General features: G+C 39.6%; 1 protein-coding gene across 3 annotated transcripts in view; it reads left to right on the forward strand.

The window, feature by feature from the left end:
- The window catches only part of LOC101738243 (A-kinase anchor protein 13), a 72,638-nt gene that overhangs the window by 21,310 nt on the left and 26,130 nt on the right, over nt 1–25,198 (forward strand). For 2 of the 3 annotated variants that reach the window (XM_038021248.2, XM_038021250.2), the window contains 19 exons: nt 1,318–1,434; nt 2,338–2,458; nt 3,947–4,076; nt 5,456–5,561; nt 7,063–7,232; nt 9,356–9,499; nt 10,068–10,134; nt 11,213–11,315; nt 12,384–12,457; nt 12,630–12,712; nt 15,397–15,453; nt 16,131–16,271; nt 17,887–17,983; nt 19,145–19,358; nt 20,526–20,644; nt 21,691–21,825; nt 22,032–22,186; nt 22,748–22,880; nt 23,897–24,054. In XM_038021248.2, the coding sequence (XP_037877176.1) occupies nt 1,318–1,434; nt 2,338–2,458; nt 3,947–4,076; nt 5,456–5,561; nt 7,063–7,232; nt 9,356–9,499; nt 10,068–10,134; nt 11,213–11,315; nt 12,384–12,457; nt 12,630–12,712; nt 15,397–15,453; nt 16,131–16,271; nt 17,887–17,983; nt 19,145–19,358; nt 20,526–20,644; nt 21,691–21,825; nt 22,032–22,186; nt 22,748–22,880; nt 23,897–24,054 (2,324 nt within the window). The remainder of the gene's footprint in view (nt 1–1,317; nt 1,435–2,337; nt 2,459–3,946; nt 4,077–5,455; nt 5,562–7,062; nt 7,233–9,355; nt 9,500–10,067; nt 10,135–11,212; nt 11,316–12,383; nt 12,458–12,629; nt 12,713–15,396; nt 15,454–16,130; nt 16,272–17,886; nt 17,984–19,144; nt 19,359–20,525; nt 20,645–21,690; nt 21,826–22,031; nt 22,187–22,747; nt 22,881–23,896; nt 24,055–25,198) is intronic. The other variant, XM_038021251.2, reaches the window with a different exon arrangement.

Genomic DNA, 25,198 nt, shown 5'->3' on the forward strand with positions numbered 1-25,198 from the left:
AACTTAGGAGTTGTCTATGGTAGACGGGAGAGAATCCACGTCCTTACGGATCCCTCAGGTCCAATAACCTTTGCTGTAGACGCCTTCAGCTCTAACACTAGGAGCAGGCTTAGGGACCCCGGTAACCGTACTCGTCGAACTCGACAAAGAGTTCGACGTGCAACTCAACCCATGCATCAGCTCGCTGAGTTTCTTGCCGGATCTTCTCAGCGAGTCGCGATTCTGATCCGGTAGTAGATTCATTCGCGAAGTAGCTTCTCTTGAATTGTTAGGTCTCCTTCGGAGGCGTTCGGGCAGCTGTTAGCAAATTCCGCCCCTCCTGGCTGAGCCTGTGCTCGCCCACCTGTCCTGGTGAAACTGGAAAGGTCTCCAGGCCACCAGTAATCCTTCAAACATAAAACAAAAACCGGGGGGAATATACTTTGTTGCACACCAAAACACAATTGACATTCAAAAACAGTCAACAGGCTGGTATAATCGTACAATAGGCGGTCTTATAGCTAAAAGCGATCTCTTCCAAACAACGTTTTATCTACAGATACTGTAAAACACAGCAGGTATGTTGCTATTTACTATTAATAATAATATTTAGAGTGGTTATATCAAAATAGACCAAACCTTGACGTACATTATGGAATAATGAACAAAATACATATATGCAATAAGTATATATCTACAATATATATGTATAATATGAAATCACTATATGATTTACATACCAATATACTTACATACACATAATAAATCAACAACAGTATGGTAATGGTAAAGGTTGTACAAACAAACAATATCGAGCTGATGTTCATTCATCATTATTTTAAAGCAGCTTAAAGTCGGAGCACTTCTCAATGCAGCCTGTAGTGCATTACAATCAAATCGCCTGAATAGTGGAATATAATATATAATAGTTGATATCTACTATGTAAGGATTTTACCTCCAGCACAGTCTCATTATGAGGACCAAAATTGCCCAATAAATGAGACCCTTTAGGTGCTTTCAGCAGCGAAGCTAACAGAAAATATGTTTTTTTTTTTCACAAAATAATAGACAACATTGTGAAAAAATATAGATCCACGTAGATCAGACATCCCTTGCCTTGGCATAGGGGGAGCATTTGTTGATTCAAGAATCCTTATCCTCCTCCGCAACACCTCCTGCTTTGAGCCCCGAGAGCTCACCTACACGCTAGGGTAACTCTGATATAGGCTCTCAAGGCTATCAGCATAGGCAGGGGAAAAAAAACCTCATCCAGAAAAATAAGAATTCCACAGCTGCACCAAACAAATTAGCTTAACTCAGCTTTAATCGCCTTACAGGTGCCAACCATAAGCGTGACCCCGCACAGCCCGGGAGTACTGGAAGACAGCTTACAACAGCTAAGACGCCTCCATGCTGCCGTGCAACGGATGCGAGCTGCTCCACTGCCTTTATTGGTAAATTTTTTATTTAGTTTTATGGTCCCCAATCGCAGTCGAGTAGATAGCGGGTCTGGTAACTGGTTATAGTGGGCGTTGGCAATGCCAAGGGCAAAGGCCAGTTGCTGTCCACCAAAAGGATTGATTAGTGCACCCGGTATCTGGTTATAGTGGAGGATGGCAATGCTAATGGTACATGCAAGTTGCTGTCCACGAAAAAGATTATTTAGCGCCCTCGGTATCTGGTTATAGCGGACATTAGCAATGCCAAGTGCACAGGCAAGTTGCTGTCCACCAAAAGGATTGTTTCGCGCACTCGGTATCTGGTTATAGCGGAGGATGGCAATGCTAATGGTACAGGCAAGTTGCTGTCCACGAAAAGGATTATTTAGCGCCCTCGGTATCTGGTTATAGCGGACATCAGCAATGCCAAGTGCACAGGCAAATTGCTGTTCACCAAAAGGATTGTTTCGCGCACTCGGTATCTAGTTATAGCGGAGGATGGCAATGCTAATGGTACAGGCAAGTTGCTGTCCACGAAAAGGATTGTTTAGCGCACTCGGTATCTGGTTATAGCGGACATTGGCAATGCCAAGGATATAGGAATAAGTCGTCCCAAGGACTGTTTAACTACGTTGACTGCCGTGTAGGTCACCGGTACCCTACGCGGCGCACTGAAGTAATTATATCGATTTCTCTCATCGATTTTTATTAAGGCGCCGGAATATCTAGTAGACTCTGGAAAACACGAATCCCAAGATGATCAGGATATCTTGGAGTTCTGATATATCCTTATCATTCCAGAGAACTCTTTCAGGTTTGAGCATCGTGTTTTCAATCACCATTATTCGTGATGAGCCGTCGAACAAACGTATTATTTATTGTTTCTGTTTACAAATAAAACCAATCTATTGCATTCAGGCAACCGGCACGAGTAGACTAAGCACATCATGCCCCTCGCTCTGCAAGGACGGGGTTATCGAACCTGAATGCTCGTCGCCGACGAATCTGGAATTCTACTCGCAGAGCCGTAAGGGCAGCGGTGAGTATAGTGTTAATTATTTTTTTAAAACGACCAGCCATGTTGAGGTCGAAGTATGACGGCTCTCCCACTCTTCGAATCGAAACTAACGAGTGCTTTACGATAGGCTTTTTAAGCTATTGCACAGCTTTGAGCGCGGCGACCGAATCAAGAAATTCCGTAACGAAAATAAAACCTAACACCCCCACTCCGCCTACCATGTAGCTCGCGCTCAAAACATTCACACGTTGCGCTTGTGTAGTCTTTGTGAATAACCGCACGGCGTGACGTCGCACTGCATGCGCATCATGAAAATTCTGTCCATCTCTCTCTCGCGCAGTCTCGCTTATGAGTATGAAGGGGTATTTGATAAAAAATGCTATGCAATAACCTTACCGCGGCAGTCCCCGAGTGCCACACGTGTTTTTTTTTATTTCACTTGTAGGCAGACGAGCGTACGGCCCACCTGATGGTGAGTGGTTACCGACGCCCATGAACTTCAGCAATGCCAGAGGTAGAGCCAAGCCGCTGCCTACCATAAAAAGGCGGCACGGTATTTTCAATTTTAAATTGATCAGAATAATAAGTTAGGATGATAACGCCAACTGTGTATATATATTTCTTGCGGTAAATATTTGAACAAGCCATTTTGGAGTGTTCGAAATTCGGCAACAATCTTTGAAGCATTAAGATCAATTGATAAGTTTTTCTGTTTTGTTTGTTTAAATTTTAACACAAGAGCTAGAAGGTACTTTTTGCTTGACAATACCTACAGTATTGACAAACATAAATAAAAAAGGGTATTTAAATGTTTTTAGTTATGCCTATTTAAGTATTCCTACAGAAACTACATTCGAATTTGTATGAAAGAGACTTTTGCAAAGTCAAACCTGGTGCTATGTACCCTCTTTTTTCCCCTACCTATGCTCATAGCCTTCAGAGGCTATATCAGCGTTACCCTAGCGTGTAAGTGAGCTCTCGGGGCTCAAACCGGAGGTGTTGCTAACACTAGCCCTAACAAGAGCAGTGCTTCGCTGAGTCTACTACCGGATCGGAAACGCGACCCACTGATAAGATCCGGCGCGAAACTCAGTGGGCATACGCTCTTAATGTCGAGGTATGGTTTGTAGCTTGCGCATACCCGATCCTGTGCACCGAATGGTAAACAGTCGACGTGGCCTCAAACACGTCATTACGGATCCTCCCGATCCATTAACGGTGCTTTTGGGTACCTCAAGCAACAAGCTCCGGTCCCAGTCTTCGCTGAACCCGTCGCGACGAAGGGCTCGACGAGTGAATTAAACCACAGACACAGCCCACTGAGTTTCTCGCCGGATCTTCTCAGTGGGTCGCGTTTCCGATCCGGTGGTAGATTCTGCGAAGCACTGCTCTTGCTAGGGCCAGAATTCTCCGGTTTGAGCCCCGTGAGCTCACCTACACGTCAAGGAGAAGCTAAAATATCCTCTCAAGGCTATCAGCATAGGTAGGGAAAACAAATGTGGCTCGCAGGTGAATCGCGTCAGTGGGGTCTGTGGGAGAGGCGCGATGAGGGACGCCGCAGCTCGTGGGCCGCGCTTGAGCCGGGCGCACGACACGACACGCGACACGACGCACGACACGACGCGCACAGACAACGCAGGTATAACGACCCAACCCTACCCACTTTGGAACCGCGCGAGATTTAATCAAGTTCCATTGTAACAATGGTTTCACCCTTAAAACCAGTTCCAAGATTGTTTCGCAGCAGAAATAAACAAGAAGGTGGTGCCCATCCGTAGGGCCTCACAAAGCCAACAGTAATTAGGCGTTATTATACGATTTTTAGTTTATAGCACTATTAAGATAGTAATTCTTAGTCGTTCAATTCAATTCATCTTATTTTGAAACCAACGCTATCTGTTGTATCTAGATTTTGAAGACGGAGAGGAATACACGAGCGCCTATGTATAGGGTACGCTGTGTAACAGTACGTGCTGATTTAGGTAAATCGGTACCTCATCTGGGAATTCATTTGTTTTATTGCCTTAGTAGGCAGAGAAGCATACAGCCCACCTGATGGTGAGTGGTTACCGTCGCCCATGGACGTCAGTAATGCTAGGGGCAAAACCAAGCCGCTACCTACCATTAAGTAATCTCCACAAACATCGTTTGATGGATGTAATAGTGCTTGGGAAATACCGTGGATTATTTCGTAGATAAATTGATATAGCGACATGAGGTAGAGATAAGTGGGACTACCCCACAAGGGTAAGACAATATGCTTTACTTGCTGCCAAGCATCGCGCCAGATATTTTTATTGCATAGATGAGTGGACGAGCTCACAGCCCACTTGGTGCTGTGGTAAATGGAGCCCATAGACATCTACAACGTAAATGCGCCACCTATCTTGAGATATAAGTTCTAAGGTCAGTATAGTTACAACGGCTGCCCCACCCTTCAAACCGAAACGCATTACTGTTTTACGGCTGAAATAGGCTGGGCGGTGGTACCTGTCCGTGCGGACTCACAAGAGGTCCTACCACCATCAATTACACAAATTATAATTTTGCAGATTTGATTTTTATTACACGATGTTATTCCTTCACCGTGAAAGTCAATCGTGAACACCTCTTAAGTACGTATTTCATTAGAAAAATACCCGCCTGCGGGATTCGGACACCGGTACATCGCTAGATACGAATGCACCGGACGTCTTATCCTTTAGGGCACGACGACTTTTACGAAATGGCTTTTAAACAATTGTAAAAAAATGTTCGATTTCATCTGACATATGATTATTATCACTACATAGTATAAAAGTCGCTTTCTCTGTCCCTATATCCCTATGTATGCATAAATCTTTAAAACTAAGCAACGGATTTTGATGCGGTTTTTTTTAATACATAGAGTGATTGAAGTGGAAGGTTTATATCTATAATAACGTCCATTAAATAGTGGAGAAATCAATGATAAATTACAGTTTCCGAAGCGAAGCGAGGGCGGGTCGCTAGTTTTTTATATGTGGCAAATGTTTCCAGTAACCTGAACGGGCACAGCGCGTCCCTCTCCTCGATGGAGTCCGAGGGCGAGGTGCCGCGGCCGGTCCGACACTCCACCCACTCGCTGAACGACAATGACCTTGCGGTAAGCGCAAGTGGTAGGCAGCGGCTTGGCTCTGCCCCCGGCATTGCTGAAGTCCATGGGCGACGGTAACCACTCACCACCAGGTGGGGGTGGGTATGCTCGTCTGCCTACAAGGGCAATAAAAAAAAATAAAAAAGCCCGAATTTGTATTGGTATAGTTCGTTGTAAAATGCAACTGCACTACGTCACGCGACCTTTTGGCGGGAACGCGAGGAGTGATGTTGTGTGATTTGTTTTATTCTGTCTATATAGTGTTTCTTCAGGCTTAAATGTGTAATAACGGTGGTTTATTAACTGTTTGATATCTGTGAAAGTGCACAAATGTGGGAAAATGAAACAAAGCCACTGGACGTAATTTTGTCGGGATCCTCCAAAAAGTCCATTGAAAAAATCTTAGTAAACTAGAGGTCCCGCAGTAGTCGAAATTCGACTATAATTAATTGGAATTGTAAGCTTGTACACTATTATGATTGTATTTTATACTTCTATAATCACAAATTTCGCCAAGACTACACTCTTGATGTCGTCGTGGCCTAAAGGATAAGACGTCCGGTGCATTCGTGTTGAAGCGATGCACCGGTGTTCGAATCCCGCAGGCAGGTACCAATTTTTCTAATGAAATATGTACTCAACAAATGTTCACGATTGACTTCCACGGTGAAGGAATAACATCGTGTAATAAAAATCAAACCCGCAAAATTATAATTTGCGTAATTACTGGTGGTAGGACCTCTTGTGAGTCCGCGCGGATAGGTACCACCGCCCTGCTTATTTCTGCCGTGTAGCAGTAATGCGTTTCGGTTTGAAGGGTGGGGTAGCCGTTGTAACTATACTGAGACTTTAGAACTTGTATCTCAAGATGGGTGGCGCATCTACGTTGTAGATGTCTATGGGCTCCAGTAACCACTTAACATCAGGTGGGCTGTGAGCTCGTCCACCCATCTACGCAATAAAAAAATAAAAATAAAAAAAAACTATAAAAAATATTAACAAAGACAAACAATATTTAATCTACTCTCAATTTGACAACAGACGTCAAGAACAAAAGTATGACAATAAATAGTATGCATGCGTGTGTGCGTCAAATACATGGTATGTAGTGTGTGTAATGTTTTCTTTATTGATTTAATGTATCTTTTATGCATTATTTAAAAAAAATATTAGCATTGTGCACTTCTTCTCTATAAGTGTGGAAAATTTCATACTCCTCCGTCCGCGCAATTTTCTTAAAAAGGGATAGAAAGTTTTTGCTTCACGTATTAATATATAGATGACCACCATTTTACTGAGATTATATTTCATCCCATATCATTTCATTTCATTTCATCCCAGTTGATTAATGTCTCAAATTAATCATCTTCATTTCATTTCATTCCATATTATCATTTTTCATAAAAATAATAATATAAATTAAAATAAGATATGACCTAAAGGTCTTAGTTACCAGCTCATAAAATCCCTTTAAAAAAAACCACGTCACAAACATACATTTGATATTCAGAAGGACTTCGAGAAGGTGACGGCCGCGTTGCGAGCGGGGGCGGGGGCGGGCGCGGGCGCGGGAGCGGATCCGAGTAGGCTGGTCGCTAGGTTACCGCTGCAGAAGTCCGTCTCGACCCCCAGCATCGTGGCCGCCGTGCAGCCGCCGCAACCCACACCCCCCCTCAACATGTACGTACTAAATTAAACCAAAATTAAATTATTTATTAATTTACTAGCTGACCCGGCAGACTTCGTAGTGCCTCAATCGAGAAATAAAAGACGACGAATAAGAGCTCGACCACCAATCTGAGCAATAAATAAATAAATTATAATATTATCAAAATTAATTTAAACCAAAATCGCACGGTGCGTTCATTAGCAGTCCCCTCTCCAAACGCAACATTGATATTGCGAGCTGTTTCTCTCCCTCGAATTTTCAAAGTATACGTCTTTCTTGTCTATGCTGAATTTAAAAAAAAAAAACTGAAAGTCGATAATCGGATGTTGCACATTTTTTAAAAGAAAAACCTCATAGGTACCTTTTGAGAAAAGTTTCACTCAAAGATCTCAAACCATGAAGGTTCTATGTCAATTCGAATTATAATTATATAAATTGAAAATTAAATTCGGTACATAAATATGGCTTATTTATGAGTTAAGCGGTTACTAAAGCAAGATTGAAGTCACATTTGTATAAGTGAACCGGAGCGGATGAGTGCTTTGTGGCAGCTCTGAGGAATTATTTGAGATGATTCCATCATCTCGTTTTTACCATCGCACCGCCCGCCACCGGAATAGAGTTCATCCGTGCTACCTGGAGCCACTGCGGTCATCCACAGTGCGTTTCCAGAGATCTTTTTGCCACGTACCATCCGGCTATGGAATGAGCTCCCCTCCACGGTGTTTCCCGAGCGCTATGACAAGTCCTTCTTCAAAGGCCTGTGGAGAATACTCAACGGTAGGCAGCGGATTGGCTCTGCCCCTGACATTGCTGAAGTCCATGGGCGACGGTAACCACTCACCATCAGGTGGGCCGTATGCTCGTCTGCCTACAAGGCCAATAAAAAAAAAGTAGTAGGGAGACCACAGCACGTGTCCCAGAAATGCATGATTTATGTTTAAGGGATTTACTATGAGTATATAAGTAAACACAAATTGTTTTTAGAACAAAAATGAAATGAACTTATATTTAAATAAAAAAAGGTATAATTATACATATATACTTTGTGGTTTATATAATACTATGATGAATATACTGAAAGTAGCCCTGTTAAGATTTGCATGTTTAAGTCAATGTTTTTATTCGCACTGTTTTTTTTTTGTTTTTTGCTTCACTCCGGACACATCGATTTTAATATCAACACTGTAAATCGATATGTGCTATTGCAAAATTGTTTTGTTTTCTTATTTTTATTTGCACTAATATCGTGGAACTATCGTGGACGAACAAAACGTGTTCTAAATGTATACAGGGTGTTCTACCAAGGGTTATATCAAGTCAAAAGCAGAGATATTTAAAAAAATCGAAAAATGTTCCTAAGGCCTAGGCCGCACTACGCTGAAACCGCAGCGGTTATTAACCGTGTAAGTTTATGAAACACGAAAACGAATACAAGCGGCCGCACTTGCGGTTTTTTTCCGCGACTGATTTTAAAACCGCGAAATGTTACAAAATTGTCGCGGAAAAAACCGCAACAAAATTTGTAATCCATAGGACTAGGTATCCGTGCACGCACTATGCGTAACCGCGGGCGGTTTTTTGAAATGCTAAATACATTTGCGAAATTTTGTTTCCATGAAACTGGCTACTGACATCCGATAGTAATTGAAAAAATTCTCTAGGGGTTTTCTTAAATTTTGATATTTCTCATGAAAGAATTTTTTCTCAAATCTACGGCTAGTAAGTGGATAGACCCAACATTTGTGAAATTTTCGTTGTCTTTTTATCTATTTCTTAGTACCAGAGCCACACTGCTACTGCTCTTTTGAAATTTATCCATCTTCAAACTGTGAAAATCGCGGGCGCATTCGCGGTTAATAATTGTAGTGTGTGCGTCTTAAGCGGTTTCGCGGCTACAGCAGTTAACCGCTCCCGGGAAAAAACCGTAGTGCGGCCTCGGCCTAAGTAAATAGTTTCAATGAAAGCCTTTAAGAGCACTTGAACATAAAGGACAAACTATTCTCGGTCAACCCTTGAATTTTGTTACGTAAGGTAACCGTAATATGATTGGGAGTAAAAATTAAAAAAAAAATCGATATGTCAACCCGAAACACGATAGTTCCACGAGTGTACGTGTCTCGCTCGATGTTAGCTTGTCTGGCGCCGGTGAGAGCGAGACGGAAAGCGACGAAGACGCTTCCGCCGCGACTGTCGGGGCCACGGCACAACTGCCCGGCCGCAGGAACAATACGCATCAGGAACATTTGGGATTACATCGACTGGCTTTCTTGGAACAGTGAGTTTTATGTTAAAGGACATAAAGACTAAAGCTGAAGAAATGCTCAACTTCAGATTTGATCGAAGTTAGTTATAGTAAAGAAAGTACTGTACTTTTCGATACCGAGATATTAGAGTTTCGATTCGATTTTGATTATAAAATCGATTTTTTTCGAACTGAAGTTTTTTTACACGATTTTGAATATTTTCATAATAGACATGCTAAAAATATAAAAATACCTCTATTAATATTTCGAAATCAAATAAATACAATAATAAATTAATATTGCCTAAGGAGTTTAAAGTAAAGTGCTATTTATTTATTTATTTATAAAGTTTTTTTCTAAACCACTTTGTCGACGGATCTTCGGTGTAGTGTTAATATAACTGATTTTTGTTTTAAGTTTTACTTTAAGCTTCTTATTTTATATTTTGGCATGCTTAAAGCACAGCTTTGCTTCACGTGTTCGTTTTGTATCACTCATTGAGATTTTTTTAGATAATTTAATAATTCTTACACGGAAGTTCAAGATTAATTTTTATTTTTGTAAGAATTTGAAATAAATGATAAGTTATTTTGATTGCAGAGCTGCTTTTGACCATCACGCTGAGAAAAGGCGAAAACGTGGAAGCTTGTTCTTCAGGAAGAAGAAGGTACTTGTCGAATCCATGCGCAGTTGTTTACTACTTTATTAAACACGAAACATTTTTTCCCTACCAAATCGATGGTACCTTTGTGGCTATTCCAATTACACGCAGTCTGGTAGGTGAGCTTATGGGGCTCAACTTGGAAGAACTTGTTAATACTGGCCCTAGCAAGAGTAGGGCTTCTCTGAATCTGGAACCGGATCGAAATCGCGACCCACCGAGAAAAGCCGGCGAGAAACTCAAAGGGCTGTGTGTCTATGGGGTAACGTGTAAGGTGTCGTTTGTCGACATTTGAGTGTTATGCTAAATACCGTCAAATTTTCAATAAAAAAAGTTTTATATTTCTTGACATTCATGTTTCGTTGCAAGCAGAACTAATATTTAGTATCTTGAAGTCTAAGTTTAATTTTCATCGTCACGATAGGAGAACCCAAATGTCAGACAAGCGACAAACATCTCTCTTAATCGATATCTATTATTTATTTCAATAGAATACGGCAGCGGCCAATTTTTTTATTTTTTTTATTGCTTAAATGGGTGGACGAGCTCACAGCCCACCTGGTGTTAAGTGGTTACTCGAGCCCATAGACATCTTCAACGTAAATTCGCCACCCGCCTTGAGATATAAATTCTAAATGTCTCAAGTATAGTTACATCGGCTGCCCCCCCTTCAAACCGAAACGCATTACTGCTTCACGGCAGAAATAGGTAGGGTGGTGGTACCCACCCGCGCGGACTCACAAGAGGTCCTACCACCAATAATTACGCAAATTATAATTTTGCGGGTTTAATTTTTATTACACGATGTTATTCCTTCACCGTGAAAGTCAATCGTGAAAAATTGTTGAGTACGTATTTCATTAGAAAAATTGGTACCCGCCTGAGATTCGAACACCGGTGCATCTCTCAACACGTATGCACCGGACGTCTTATCATTTAGGCCACGACGACTTAAAGTACGGAACCTATTATTTTGTTGACCTCTCATAGAGACCTATGTCCAGCAGTGGATGTCTGTAGGGTGGTTGCGGACGTCGAGTGGCCGCGTACTGTTGATCGTTGACTTGTTACTGTCATGTGTCAGGACAAGTCCCGGAAGGCGGCGCACGCGTGGCAGGCGGGCGGCGGCGCGCACTGCGACTGGTGCTCGCGACCCCTCAACGACACGCCCGCCCTCTACTGCGACAGTACGTATTCACTTACAATGCAAACATTTGGCCTGCACACAGGAGAATTTAGGCATTATGTCATGTTTTCGTTTGCTTGATAGACGATGCCTAATCTATGTTTTGTTATCTGTGGGGCCAAAGGAATTTTTGGCGGGAACGCGAGGAGTGAAGTTGTGTGATTTGTTTTATTTTGTCTATTTAGTGTTTCTTCAGGTTTAAATGTGTAATAGCGGTGGTTTATTAACTGGTTAATATCTGTGAATATGCACAAATGTAGGAAAATTAAACAGAGCCGCTGGACGTAACTTCTCGGGATCCTCCAAAAGTCAACTGAAAAAGTCTCAGTAAATGACCACCATTTTACTGAGATTATATTTCATCCCAACTCATTTCATTTAATTTCACCCCAGTTGATTAATGTCTCAAATTAATCATCTTCATTTCATTTCCTTCTTAATATCATTTTTCATAAAAATAAGAATATAAATTAAATTAAGACATGACCTGTCTTAGTTACCAGATCATAAAGTCATTTAAAAAAAATGCCAAATAGTTTTGATACATCTATATGTCAAACATTTGACAGGACTTATGTCAGCAACGAAAATGGTACGTAGATTATACACACCTAACGATAGTTGCAGGTTTAATCGATTAGTTTTTTATTGTTTAGATGGGTCAACGAGTTCACGGCCCGCCTGGTGTGACGTGGTCACCGGAGCCCATAGATACCAACAACAAAAGTACCGTCAATCATTTCGAGATGTGCCCGCCTTTTAACCCGAAAATAGGCGCAGTGTGGTGGTACGCACCCGTGCGGGCCTATGTGACTTCCTACCACCATTAATTACAGCGATTAAAATTTTTACGGATTTGATTTTCATTACACGATTTTAACCCTTTACCATGAGTTATGTATGTTATAATATTAAATATATAACGTTTTAGTAAGTGTTTAAATATTTAATTCTAAATTAATTCGTATGGAACTATCAAAAACGGAAAGCTCTGTTTATAAGTTAAAAAAGTCATGATATCGTACAATATTATTGTGTCAACTATTATAAGCTAATTACGAATTTTCAGATTGTGGAACAACTGTACATCAAAATATTTGCAAAGATTACATCGTCGATTGCAATAAGCCTAAGTCGTCTAAGGTGAGCTATGAATTGTTGACTTTTTTTTATTAAAATTTCTATTAATTACTTAAGCTCTAATGTTGTAAACAAGAAAATGTAAAAAAAATAGAAATTTAGCTTATATTTCGTATCGATAAAATTACGTCCCTAGATTATCGATAACGTATTTTATCGATATTTTCGTTCGCAGACATCTGTTGGTAAATCACTGAGTGCAGCCAGCGGGAAAAGCAGCAAACGGAGCTCCGTATCCGGACAGTCGCAGACTAATAGGTAAGTGCACGACGGAGATATTCGATACAGCAAAAATCGATTAATAATTGTGATCCGACTACGGTATAGAATTGAATTTGATTGTTACGAATCGATAAATTGTTAACAAGGAACTCACTAAAGTATGATCTGTGATTTCTCGATTCAATTCAACGTAGTCGGGTACTTCAAATACCGAAATTCTATAGGAATATATTTTGACGCTTCGTTTTTTATTGTTGCGGGAACTGGCGAAGGATACCATTTTTACAGCCTCGAAATCGAGGCGCTATATTGAAGCTAATGCATTTTGTGTTTAGTTTGCGTGCAATATAATCGAGGTACATATAAGATTAAATCGAATAACTGGCAATGTTTTTCTTATGAAACATCGATATTTTGATACGCGATTCATCCTATAGATGAATATCTTAAGTATTGCCATGAATCCGATTTAGTCGGCACAAGGGTCTTTGTTGAAAACCAAACAATATTGCCATTTTTTTTTTTGTAAAAGTACCTAAGAGGATACACAAGTATGTAACGGTAGGATTTATTTACGTACCTTTTATTTACCCTACATTTCAACACTATACTGATTATATGTTTGCTTTGTAACAACGCTGACTGACATACGGTTCTCCTTTACATTTTCAATATTGCTTCGACTACGCTATGTTATTTTTCCGTGAGCTATTTTTGGTTCGTTACTTTTGATTATTTAACGGACTTATAGTGTGGAACTATCGAGGCGACCGTTGAATACGATAGTCGATTATCGAAAAAAATCGATTATTCAATATCGATATAGGTTAGTGCAAATCGAATCGGTGAATACACCGTCCGTTGGCGGTTCGAGAGGCCTCGATAGTTCCGTTCCCGTACCGGAGACGCCAGTGTATAGTGATTATGAACGTAACACATATATGTACACGTGTGTTATTCGTTCGCGCGGTGCAGCAAGAAGGCCTCGTCGGGATGTTACTCGCCGTGGCGTCGCGTCGCCACAAAGCTCGGCGTTCAGTAAGTCAGAGGGAATGATGCGCGTTGCCTTTCTATCTACATCACACATTCATTCTCTATGGTCATCAACTTTTAGTCTTCTGATCGTTTATGATCTCGATTTAGGATAACCTTCGTAACGAACGATGTTTCAATGTGAAACGACTCTACGATAGTAAAGTTTCTGAATATTTTACGAGACTATATTTGCGATTGGAATAGTTTCTCGAAACAAGCAGTAAGGCATAACAGACCTTAAAGATATCGTAAAAAAGATTCAAATTGACACGATTGTGTTGAGAAAAGTTTTGCGGTTAATCCATTTTAATTCATCTCGATTTTTCAAATATGAATTTCGAATCTCCTTAATACATATTTTTTTTAATTAATATTTTTGGTCTAATGTAAAGTTCTTTTGTTCTGTGGCGTGTGGAATGTTTTATTATCCTTACAAAATCAGAAGTTGAATAAGGTTTTTTTTTTGTTATACGTTATCTGTTTTGTTTTATAAATCTACAACTATGCAACATAATAAATGTTTTAAATTAATAAAAATAAGACATATCTGATATCGATTGTTTAAGCACAACCCTATCGAGACATTCGCATACATGTCATCACACATTCGATAACAAATCTTCCTAGTTCTCGAATCATCCACAACGCCTTACTTGTGTATCTTTCTGTCTATTCTGAAGGTAGTTGATGTAATGAGAAACTGTGATTGTAGAAATTTAATTTTTTATTTGTTTATTCAAGGAGACTATGGTTGTGAAATAATGAGTGTTGTAAGATGAGAATATTAGCATAGATGTAATGTTTTATCTAAGGAAATTTCTAGAAATACATAAGAAGTTTATGAATGTTTGACAATAAAATTAATAAATTGTTTGTAGTGTGCACCTGCAGAATTAAAACAACATCAACATTTTTAACAAGGAAACTATTCTAGAATAATGTTATTTATTTATATATCAGTTAGCATTTTACAGCCAATGGACTGTGAGATCCTTCACCGTATGTGGCGTGTAATTTAATTTTAATTTATTAATAATGTTAAAATAAAATAAAATGTTCAGTTTAGCTGATGTAGATCAGCCTATAAAAAGGAATAGAGTAGACAGAGATCTAAGATAACATTAAATGTGAAACCGAAAGAGAGTTAGGGATAATATTATATGTACCTGTACGGTACCTTGAATAGACAATGTGACGTCATTATCGGTAAAACATTGTTTGTTTATTGTCTTTCCATTTTGTATTTTTAAATTATTTTTTATTATATAATTATTTTTTACTCTAAAGTTTGCATGTCGTTTTATTGTTCGTATTAGTTAATATCTTGTTCGCTTCTTCTTATTATTTAGGCTTTGCTGAGATCAAAATAATGTAAGATTAATATAAAAATAGTGAATTCAACTTTATGTACCAACGTTTATGGAGTCTATCGAGTTTTAAAAAAAATCGAAACACCCTTTTTTGTGTCTGGCCAATTACAAAAGTTACCTCCAAGTGTGAAGAAAGTAATATTAAACAACTAACTCTTAGATTTCAAATCGTTCTGAAATTATCGAGATCAAATAGTGTCGTTTGAATTTTAAGCGAAGTGATTTCTGAATTCGAACGTATTAATGTTGCCAGATTTATAACGTTTTCTACGCATTGGTAGATATAGTAGATTTATATTGTTTTTTTTTTTACAGCACCAGTCATATTTATAACGACGACAAGGATTCAGATCATAAACACGACCAGAGCAAGTAAGTTGTTCCCTTATCAGTAATTCTCATACACAGTACACACACACACACTCACACACATACTTACACTCACGCACACACTCACGCTCATAGACACACACCCACACACACGCACACACGCGCGCGCGCGCGCACACACACACACAATTTATTTGTTTATATGTGTATGTATGATTTTGTATTTGTTTTTATTGATGATATTTAAATGGTAGTTTTAGTAATACATATTCAATGATTTTATGTACATAATATATGGACTGCTTTCTAAAATAAATTATTTTAATATAATTTTTTTACTCGCATCTGATCAGAGTCGATCGAAAGTAAACAAATTTAAAAAGCGGTATCGGATATTTTGAGTTTCACGACTTGGATGTTAATTGGCTCATAGCAAATTATACGAACAATATTAATTTAATTGCATAGTTTTCTATAGCACTTATACTAAATTAGTACTTATACTAGATATTTGCGTTCATTTTTAAGCTAGATTTGTTTTTTTTTTAATAATTGATCTAAATCTAGAGGCACGAGATCTAAGATGTAATAATAATAAAGGCTGTTTTTGTATAAAGCAGCTATCTCACTAGAGACTCTTCAAGGAATCAAGGAATCAACGACGTCTTATTAGTTTGTGGTGTGGGTAGTTAGTGTTTACGTGTGGTGTGGTCCGGCAGCGCTTCGGACGACGCGTGCGCCGCGGAGTGGCCCGAGGTGTATCTGGGCCCCGAGCAGCTGGGCGACGAGGCGCTGGTGCTGGGGCTGGGCGCCAGCGAGCCCGACACCTGGGCGGCCGGCGCTCCCAAGGGACTCGCCAAGTACGCGACCACCGGCGAAACATTTAATATCGACGCTTGAAAGGCAAACGTGAACCCTCAGACACAGCCCACAAAGTTTCTTGCCGGATCTTCTCAGTGGGCCGCGTTTCGGATCCGCTGGTAGATTCTGCGAAGCACGGCTCTTGCAAGGGTTTGTGTTAGCAACGTCACCAGGTTTGAGCCCCGTGAGCTCACCTACTGGTTAAGGCGACGCTGATATAGCTTCTTAAGGCTATCAGCTTAGGTAGGAAAAAAGGGCAAACGTGACAAAGCGACAATGCGTGAACTTTACAGTAGGCTAATTTAAAGTTGAAATACCGGAAAATAAATTCTATTTTAACGAATCTAGCTGTAGGATTGAAATGATTTTAATAGACCTAGAAATATATTATTTTTGCGCATCGAATATGGTTATTGCCTATCATTTATGTATAAAGCAGTTATTGTCGCTTATTCACGTTTGCCTTTCAAGCGTCGATATTGTCAGCCTGACTCAATCAATAAATCGAACTTGCCAATGCTCAAATTGAAGTTTTTCAAAGAAATCTTGATATCTATACATATAAATAAAATTGGAGTGTATGTTTGTAATGTTGTAATAAACGCTTTTTACTACATGCATATGAATATATATACGGTACATACACCTAAATAACATTTTAAAAATTTTTGTCTGTCTGTCTGTTTGTTCCGGCTAATCTCTGGAACGGCTGGACCGATTTTGACGAGACATTCACTGATAGGTAGCTGATGATAATATAAGGAGTAACTTAGGCTACTAGACTAGCTTGGCCCCGCGGCGTCACCCGCGGTACGAAAATAACCGCGGGTAATGTCGCGGGACTCGGCTATCAAAATTTAATGTTGCCGAAGCAAAGCGAGGGCGAGTCGCTAGTCTATACTAATATTATAAAGAGGAAAAATTTGTTTGTTTGTTTGTATTGAGTAGGCTCCGAAACTACTGAACCGATTTGAAAATTTCTTTCACTGTTTGGAAGCTACACTGTTCCCGAGTGACATCTTTTTTGAAAAAAATCAGGGATCCTTACTAAAAACGTTGTAGAACACATTATTATTTACAAAAAGTATCGTGACGGCGTATGTTTAACTATTATAGTTATGCCGCAATTCGTGTTCTATTTAAAAAAATAAAGCAACGTCAAATATCGTTAAAAATTTTGTTAAAGACCCGAGCGGAGCCGCAGCGGGCCGCTGTATGAAATATGTTCGCATTCATTTTTTTAACTCGCATCATTGAATTACACCTTTTGTTTCTATTGGCGGATATGGAACAGCCAACGTAAATTATGAGGGCTGAACTCATAAGAATCTAAGTCTATTGGTTCGCTTAATACGAGATATTTAACCTTTGTAATTAAAGCTCCGTTTTATTTGGTATCGTCTCTCTATCTATATCTCATTTCTTTTAATTTCATCCCAGTTGATTAATGTCTCAAATTAATTATCTTCATTTCCTTTCACTCCATATTATCATTTTTCATAAAAGTAAGAATATAAATTAAAATAAGACAGGACTTAAAGGTCTTAGTTACCAGGTCATAAAATCCCTTAAAAAACAACCAAATATGCAGTCAAAAATGTTAACATTGGCCAGGTCGCTCGGCGAAAGAGAGACGAAGCGACAAGAACACATTTACGAGCTGATACTCACGGAGAAGCATCACTGTCTCACCATACGACTTATGCAAAAGGTAACCAGTTAATTTTCTAAATTTTTTTTAAAATTGCTTTACCAATTATCACATGTGATTGAGGTGTCTTTGGAATGTAGGATTCCCGATAATTTAGAAGGTACGTGATTATACCTCAGCGGTCCTGATCTGTAGACCGTAACAATATCATGTTAAATTGAATTTTAATACCAATTTTGTGATCGAAAACTAAATGTTTTTGTATTAATTATAGTGTTATTCACTTGCCTATAAATTGAATATGCAATTTCGAAAAGGGCACATGTCGCTTATTTTGTCAAATAGGTTTTTTTTTTTTTTTTTTTTATTGCTTAGATGGGTGGACGAGCTCACAGCCCACCTGGTGTTAAGTGGTTACTGGAGCCCATAGACATCCACAACGTAAATGCGCCACCCACCTTGAGATACAAGTTCTAAGATCTCATGTATAGTTACAACGGCTGCCCCACCCTTCAAACCGAAACGCATTACTGCTTCACGGCAGAAATAGGCAGGGTGGTGGTACCCACCCGCGCGGACTCACAAGCGGTCCTACCACCAGTAATTACGCAAATTATAATTTTGCGGGTTTCATTTTTATTACACGATGTTATTCCTTCACCGTGGAAGTCAATCGTGAACATTTGTTGAGTACGTATTTCATTAGAAAAATTGGTACCCGCCTGCGGGATTCGAACACCGGTGCATCGCTTCAACACGAATGCACCGGACGTCCTATCCGTTAGGCCACGACGACATGTTTTTTCATATACATGTATTTTTGAGGCTTACCTACACCCATTTTATAATAGTTCTAGTAATTTCCAATTGCTAATTAACACTAAAATATATCTCAAAAGTTAATATTTTAAATTTGACACTGCTTTAGAAAATAATCAGTTTTTTTTCATTTCCTGAACATTTTACATTTTCAGAGATGTGTAGTGTGCAGCTCGCCTAACCTTATATTTGTAACTGCACACACTAAATTATGACAGTATTACACGAATTGTCGACTTGAACAGTTCTCTTTTATTTTGCCTACATCACTCCAATACAGATGTGCCCTTTTCGAAATTGCATATTCAATTAAACTATGACATGACTTAATGGTCTTAGTTACCAGGTCATAAAATCCTTTAAAAAAAAAAATGTAATGGGTGTCGTTATTGTGTGGTGCAGATGTTTGCTGACGGCATGGTGCGGTTCGGCAGCGTGAGCTCGGCGCAGGTGGCGCGCATGTTCCCGCGCGTGGACGAGCTGTGGGCGCTGCACGCGGCGCTGCTGGCCCGCCTGCGCGCCCGCCAGCGCGCCGCGCCCGCCGTGCCCTCCATCGCCGACATCCTGGCCGACGCCTTCGCGCCGCACTCCCGCCCGCGCCTCAAGTCCGCCTACGGTACCCCACTCCTATCTAGGGACGCTCGATATATATCGATGCTTCGAAAACATCGATGTTTTCCTACCAGTTGCTGATGGTCTAGAGCAGTATTTCCCAAAGTGGGCGATAACACCCCGTTGTGGGCGCTGCAGGCCTAATGGCTAATGGGTAATGGGCGGTAAGAGACCCAGAAAAAAATGGGGGCGTTGGGTAGAGGCTTCGGAGGCGATTTTTAATTTCATCTAGGACTCTTAGATACCGACTGAGCTCTCGCTATAGTGATTTTTAAGTAGGTAGAAAAAATGGGGGCGCTAAAAAACAATTTATTCTCAAAGTGGGCAGTAGACAAAATAAGTTTGGGAACCACTGATCTAGAGAGACTATGTCAGCGTCGCCGGGATAGGGCATCGATGTTTCAATTCGATATATCGAAAAACATCGATGCAACCGCTCTGACTGATGCATCGCGAAAAATCTCAATGTATATCTTAGATGAACATCCCTACTCCTGCTGCATTGTGGCGATAGCCATCATACAACACAAGATATTTGACAAGTACCTGAATCTCGCTTTCGACATTTCTATACTAATATTATAAAGAGGAAAGATTTGTTTGTTTGTTTGTTTCGAATAGGCTCCGAAACTACTGGACCGATTTGAAAAATTATTTTTCCATTAGAAGCCGACATTGTCCCTGATGAAGACAGGCTACTTTTTTTTTTTTTTAAATTATTTTATTTTTTTGGTTTCATGTGTGTTTTAATGTTTCCGAAGCGAAGCGACGGCGGGTCGCTAGTTTAAGATAAGCTTGCGTATATACAAGTTCCGAACAACAACGTTCGAAGCGTCGGTTTACCGAGCAATATCACCCGCTCGGTGGAAGATATTCCATTCGCATAGAGAAATAATATCAGAACTAACGAAAAGGTAGTCGTCTAAGTACCACTGCCCTGCCTATTTCTGCCGTGAAGCCGGCCATCATTTTAGTAAGACCTTAGAACTCATCTCTCAAAGTAGGTGGCGGCATTTGCGTTGCAGATGTCTATGGGTTCCGGTAACCACTTAAAACCACGTGGGGAACCTATTATCGTGGAAAACCGTAAGAGAGGCCTATGAGGTAAAAAAAAATTGTAATGGTAATCTATAGTTTCCTTATCGAGTACCTTATTGCCTGGTAAATACAGGCGAGTTTTGCTCCCGTCACCGCGACGCCGTGGAGGTGTTTAAGGAGTGCTGCGCGAGAGACGCCCGCCTGTCCCGGTTCATCAGGAAGTGCCAACAGAACCCTTTGCTCAGGAAGAAGGTAATGAGACAAGAGTCGGTGTTATCCTTGCACTGATTGGCGGGCCAGTCAAAGGATTCCAGTAGAGAAAGCATCAGACAATTGATAATGGAGTGTTATATATAAATGAAAAATTTCTGTTCTTCTTCTGTATGCAAAATCTCTGTGCAATTAATTACTTATCTGTACTGAGAGAACTAATTACTTAGACCTAGAGCCTAGATGGATAATTTAAAAAATAAAAGTACAGTTTGTCTTTTCAGTTATATTTATACAATTATTATTCATAGATTTCATTCACGGTCACAAGCAATAAGCAGTGGCTTACTATATTTTCCTTAAAATAGATGGAAATAAAAATTCAATACCATAAATAAAAACGATATTTAAAAAAAAAAAAAAATTAAATCAAGATTACAATTTTAATTACATTTTTTTGTATCCTGCTGATCCTGGTTAGATTATTAAGCCGTACTAATAAAATAATTGTATTATCATCGATCCTTGCCAACTTCATCAAGTTAATTGTACTCCTTGAAGTTAGTGGATATTATGTTGAAAGATTCCATTACATGTTAAGCTAATAAAGGCTTCGCAAAAGGAACATTATTAATTGCCTAATTACCAATGTAATTTATAGTTCTACTTGCATAATAATATTAGCAAAAAAATTAAATAACGGTTCTAACTGTTTAAAATATTGATTTGTCATCGTTTCTTGATAAATTCGCGAAATTTTGAACTAATCCGACATTTTGAAGGGGTCAAAATCATGTTCAAATATTCCCTTTAATAAATACATATTTTCTTTTTTCTTTTTTTTCCTATCTATGCTGATAGCCTTGAGAGGCTATATCAGCGTGTCGGTGAGCTCTCCAGGTTCAAACCGGGTGTGTTGCTAACACTGGCCCTAGCAAGAGCCGTGCTTCGCAGAATCTACCACCGGATCGGAAACGCGACCCACTGAGAAGATTCGGCGAGAAACTCAGTGGGCTGTGTCTATAGTTTAGGTTACATACTAATATACGTATAAAGTTAATGAAAGCACGTTAAAAATGTATATACAGGGTGTTCCCGAGTGCGTGCTGTTCGTAGCGCAGCGACTCACCAAGTACCCGCTGCTGCTGGAGCCTCTACTCAAGACGGCCGGCGATGACGTCAACGAACGTGAGCTGCTGCAGAAGGCGCTCTGCGGAGTCAAGGTACGTGCAGGAGTCAGCACGAGAGCACTGGTATCCACCTATTGTACTGTTCAAACTGAGATCTTAAAACTTATATCTCAAGATGGGTGGCGCATTTGCGTTGTAGATGTCCAACTCCAGTAACCACTTAACATCAGGTAGGCTGTGAGCTCTTCCACCCATATAATCAATTAAAAAAAAAACTACATAAGACCTTCGATCTGCAGGAGATCCTAGTGGATGTAGACAACCAGGTGGCGGCGAAGGAGCGCGAGGACCGCAAGCTCGAGATCTACCACCGCATCGACGCCAAGTCCTTCGCTCACTTCCGCGGCAGGAAGTTCAAGAAGAGCGACATACTGCAGGGCACCAGGAGCTTAAAGTTAGTACGAGCTTTAGTTGTTTGAGAGTAAACGACAAAAGGAAGACCTTCCACCGATAAGAGTGATACTGCTCGGTAGACCAACGATCTGAATTTTGTGGTTCGAAACTTGTAAAAATGCAAGCCTACCTCGGAAATATCGTTAGTGAGATTCAGGCATCAGGCTAAATATCTTGTGTTGTATTATCGCTACCGCCGCAGCGCTTACTGCGCCCCCATTTAAGACATTCATGTCAGATTACTCATACACTATTATATATATCACGTAACGGAACCCGACAATTTTTTTAAGTCGTCCGTGCAACCTTCAAGAATATTGAAAACAACGGAAACGAAAAAAATAAAAAAAATAGACCCGAGATCAAACCTTAAAAGTAGTTTTAATAATATCTCTGCTAAGGCTCTATGTGATCAGCCGATTGGGGATTCGTTATTTATCGATATATTTTGTCGAATTTTACCGAATTTAAATAAAACCCTCAACTTGCATTTCTTAGTGTCGAGCATTTAGTAAATAGTTTAAATTAAAAAGTAAAGAGAAACTTATGTATTTAATTACAGGTTTGAAGGTGTGGCCACACTGATGCAAGGCCGCAGCAAGATGCAAACCCTACTGGTGATCGTGCTCTCCGACGTGCTGTTCTTCCTGCACGACAACAACAATAAATACACGTTCTTCACGCCCGACAATAAAGTACGTATTGGCCTGTTTCGTTTTCACATACATATTACATTTGGCATCGGTGTCGTTCTCGTGAACGCCTCAGTTACACATCAATATGTCGAAATTCGACTATAAATAATTGAAATTAGTAGTATACTTCTATAATAATCACAGATTTCGCCAAGACTACACTTTAGACAAATATTAATAAAGATAAACAATATTTAATCTATTCTCAATTTGACCACAGACTATATGCAAGGACTTGGGAAGGGACTTTAGGAAAAATCTCAGTAAATGACCACCATTTTGCTGAGATTATACTTCATCCCATATCATTTCATCTCATGTCATTTCATTTCGTTTTCATTTCACTTCATGCTGTTTCATAATAATCAACTTCATTTCATAATATAATTTTCATATAAAAAAGTTACGTATCATTAAAATTAAAATAATACTTGACCTAAAGGTCTTAGTTACCAAGTCATAAAATCCCTTTAAAAAAAAAAGACTATATGCAATAAGTTTGACAATAAACAAAGAGTATGCATGCGTGTTTGTGTCAAATACACGGTAGTGTGTGTAATGGTTTTTTTATAAAATTAATGTATTTTTTATCCATAATTTGAAAAAAATATAAACTCGCACTTCTTCTTCATATTGTCTATAAGTGTCGAAAATTTCATACTTTTCCGTCCACGGAATTTTAATAAAAATAGGTACAAAGTTTTTGCTTCACGTATTCAATAAACAAAAAAACATTACACACACTACCATTTCTTTGACACACATACACGCATATATACTTTTTTGCTTATTGTCAAACTTTTGTTGTTCTTTAAAGTCTGTGTTCAGATTGAGAATAAGTTGATATTGTTTGTCTTTAATATTATTTGTCTATAGTGTGGTCTTGGCGATTTATAGAATATAATAGTGTTTGACAATAGAACCATATTAATGTTCGAACTTATAATTTCAATTGAATAAAGTCAAATTTCGGCTACTGGGGTTATTATTAAATGATTCGTAATTTATGTTTCCAGACCGGTGTCGTGTCTCTCGTGAAGCTACTGGTCCGCGAGAAGGCGGGTGCTGAAGGCAGGGGCTTGTATCTGATCTGCAGCGGCCCCAACGAACCAGAAATGTTCGAGCTGCGAGTTCACAGGCCTAAGGATATACAGACTTGGATACAGGCCATAAGGTAAATTATACCCTCTTCTTGATACGAATAAAGTTTAAATTTGCTTGAGGACTGTTTATAAAACAAAGCTGACAACAAAAACATATTTCGAGGTGAATTTAGACCATGTGGCTTATAGATTAAAATTCGAAATTGCATGAGGGTTGTGATTATCTTACATACAACATTTAATGCGCATATCTGTCTACTTTATGTTTTATTTATTTATTGCTTAAATGGGTGGACGAGCTCACAGCCCACCTGGTGGAACCCATAGACATCCACAACGTAAATGCGCCACCCACCTTGAGATATAAGTTCTAAGGTCTCAAGTATAGTTACAACGGCTGCCCTACCCTTAAAACTGAAACGCATTACTGCTTCACGCCAGAAATAGGCAGGGTGGTGGTACCTACCCGCGCGGACTCACAAGAATTCCTACCACCAGTAATCACGCAAATTATAATGTTACGTTTTACGTTTATGTTTAAATTTTATTACACAATGTTATTCCTTCACCGTGGAAGTCCATCGTGAACATTACTTAAGTGCGTATTTCATTAGAAAAATTGGTACCCGCCTGCGGATTTCGAACACCGGTGCATCGCTACATACGAATGCACCGGACGTCTTATCCTTTAGGCCACGACGACTTCAATTTAATGTATGTACGTAATGTACAGTAGGCGCGCGAATTCATGTCCATCCTGAGGAATGCGGTAGTGCTGTGACCTAGTTAATTATGGTAATGTCGATAATAACTACCGATTTAGTCAACAGCTGTCAATTTGGTTTAATGTAACTTAAGGTAATTTTGCAATTTATGAAATACAATAAATGTGATAAGTAATTACTTGTTTATTTCTAATAGAGACAAATATTTTTTAAATTCCAATTCAATCACTATCAAATGAAAAGACAACCGACAGATCAGAGTCGGAATCACTATGTATCTTTTTTCAATAGGTTTTTTTCTATCTGAACTTGTTGGAAGCGGAGTAGTCATGGTTAAATAACACAATAGGGTTGCGTAAATTTTCGATATCGATAAGCGCGCGTCACAACCGTCAAGGACAACACTCGACTTCAGACAAATGCGGGGAGGCGGGCGGAGGTGGGGCGAGCGTTGCCTCTGGCCCCGATGGACATGAACTCGTGCGCATAC

This window comes from Bombyx mori, chromosome 28 (genome assembly GCF_030269925.1).
Source record: "Bombyx mori chromosome 28, ASM3026992v2".
In the NCBI taxonomy this organism is placed as follows: domain Eukaryota; kingdom Metazoa; phylum Arthropoda; class Insecta; order Lepidoptera; family Bombycidae; genus Bombyx; species Bombyx mori.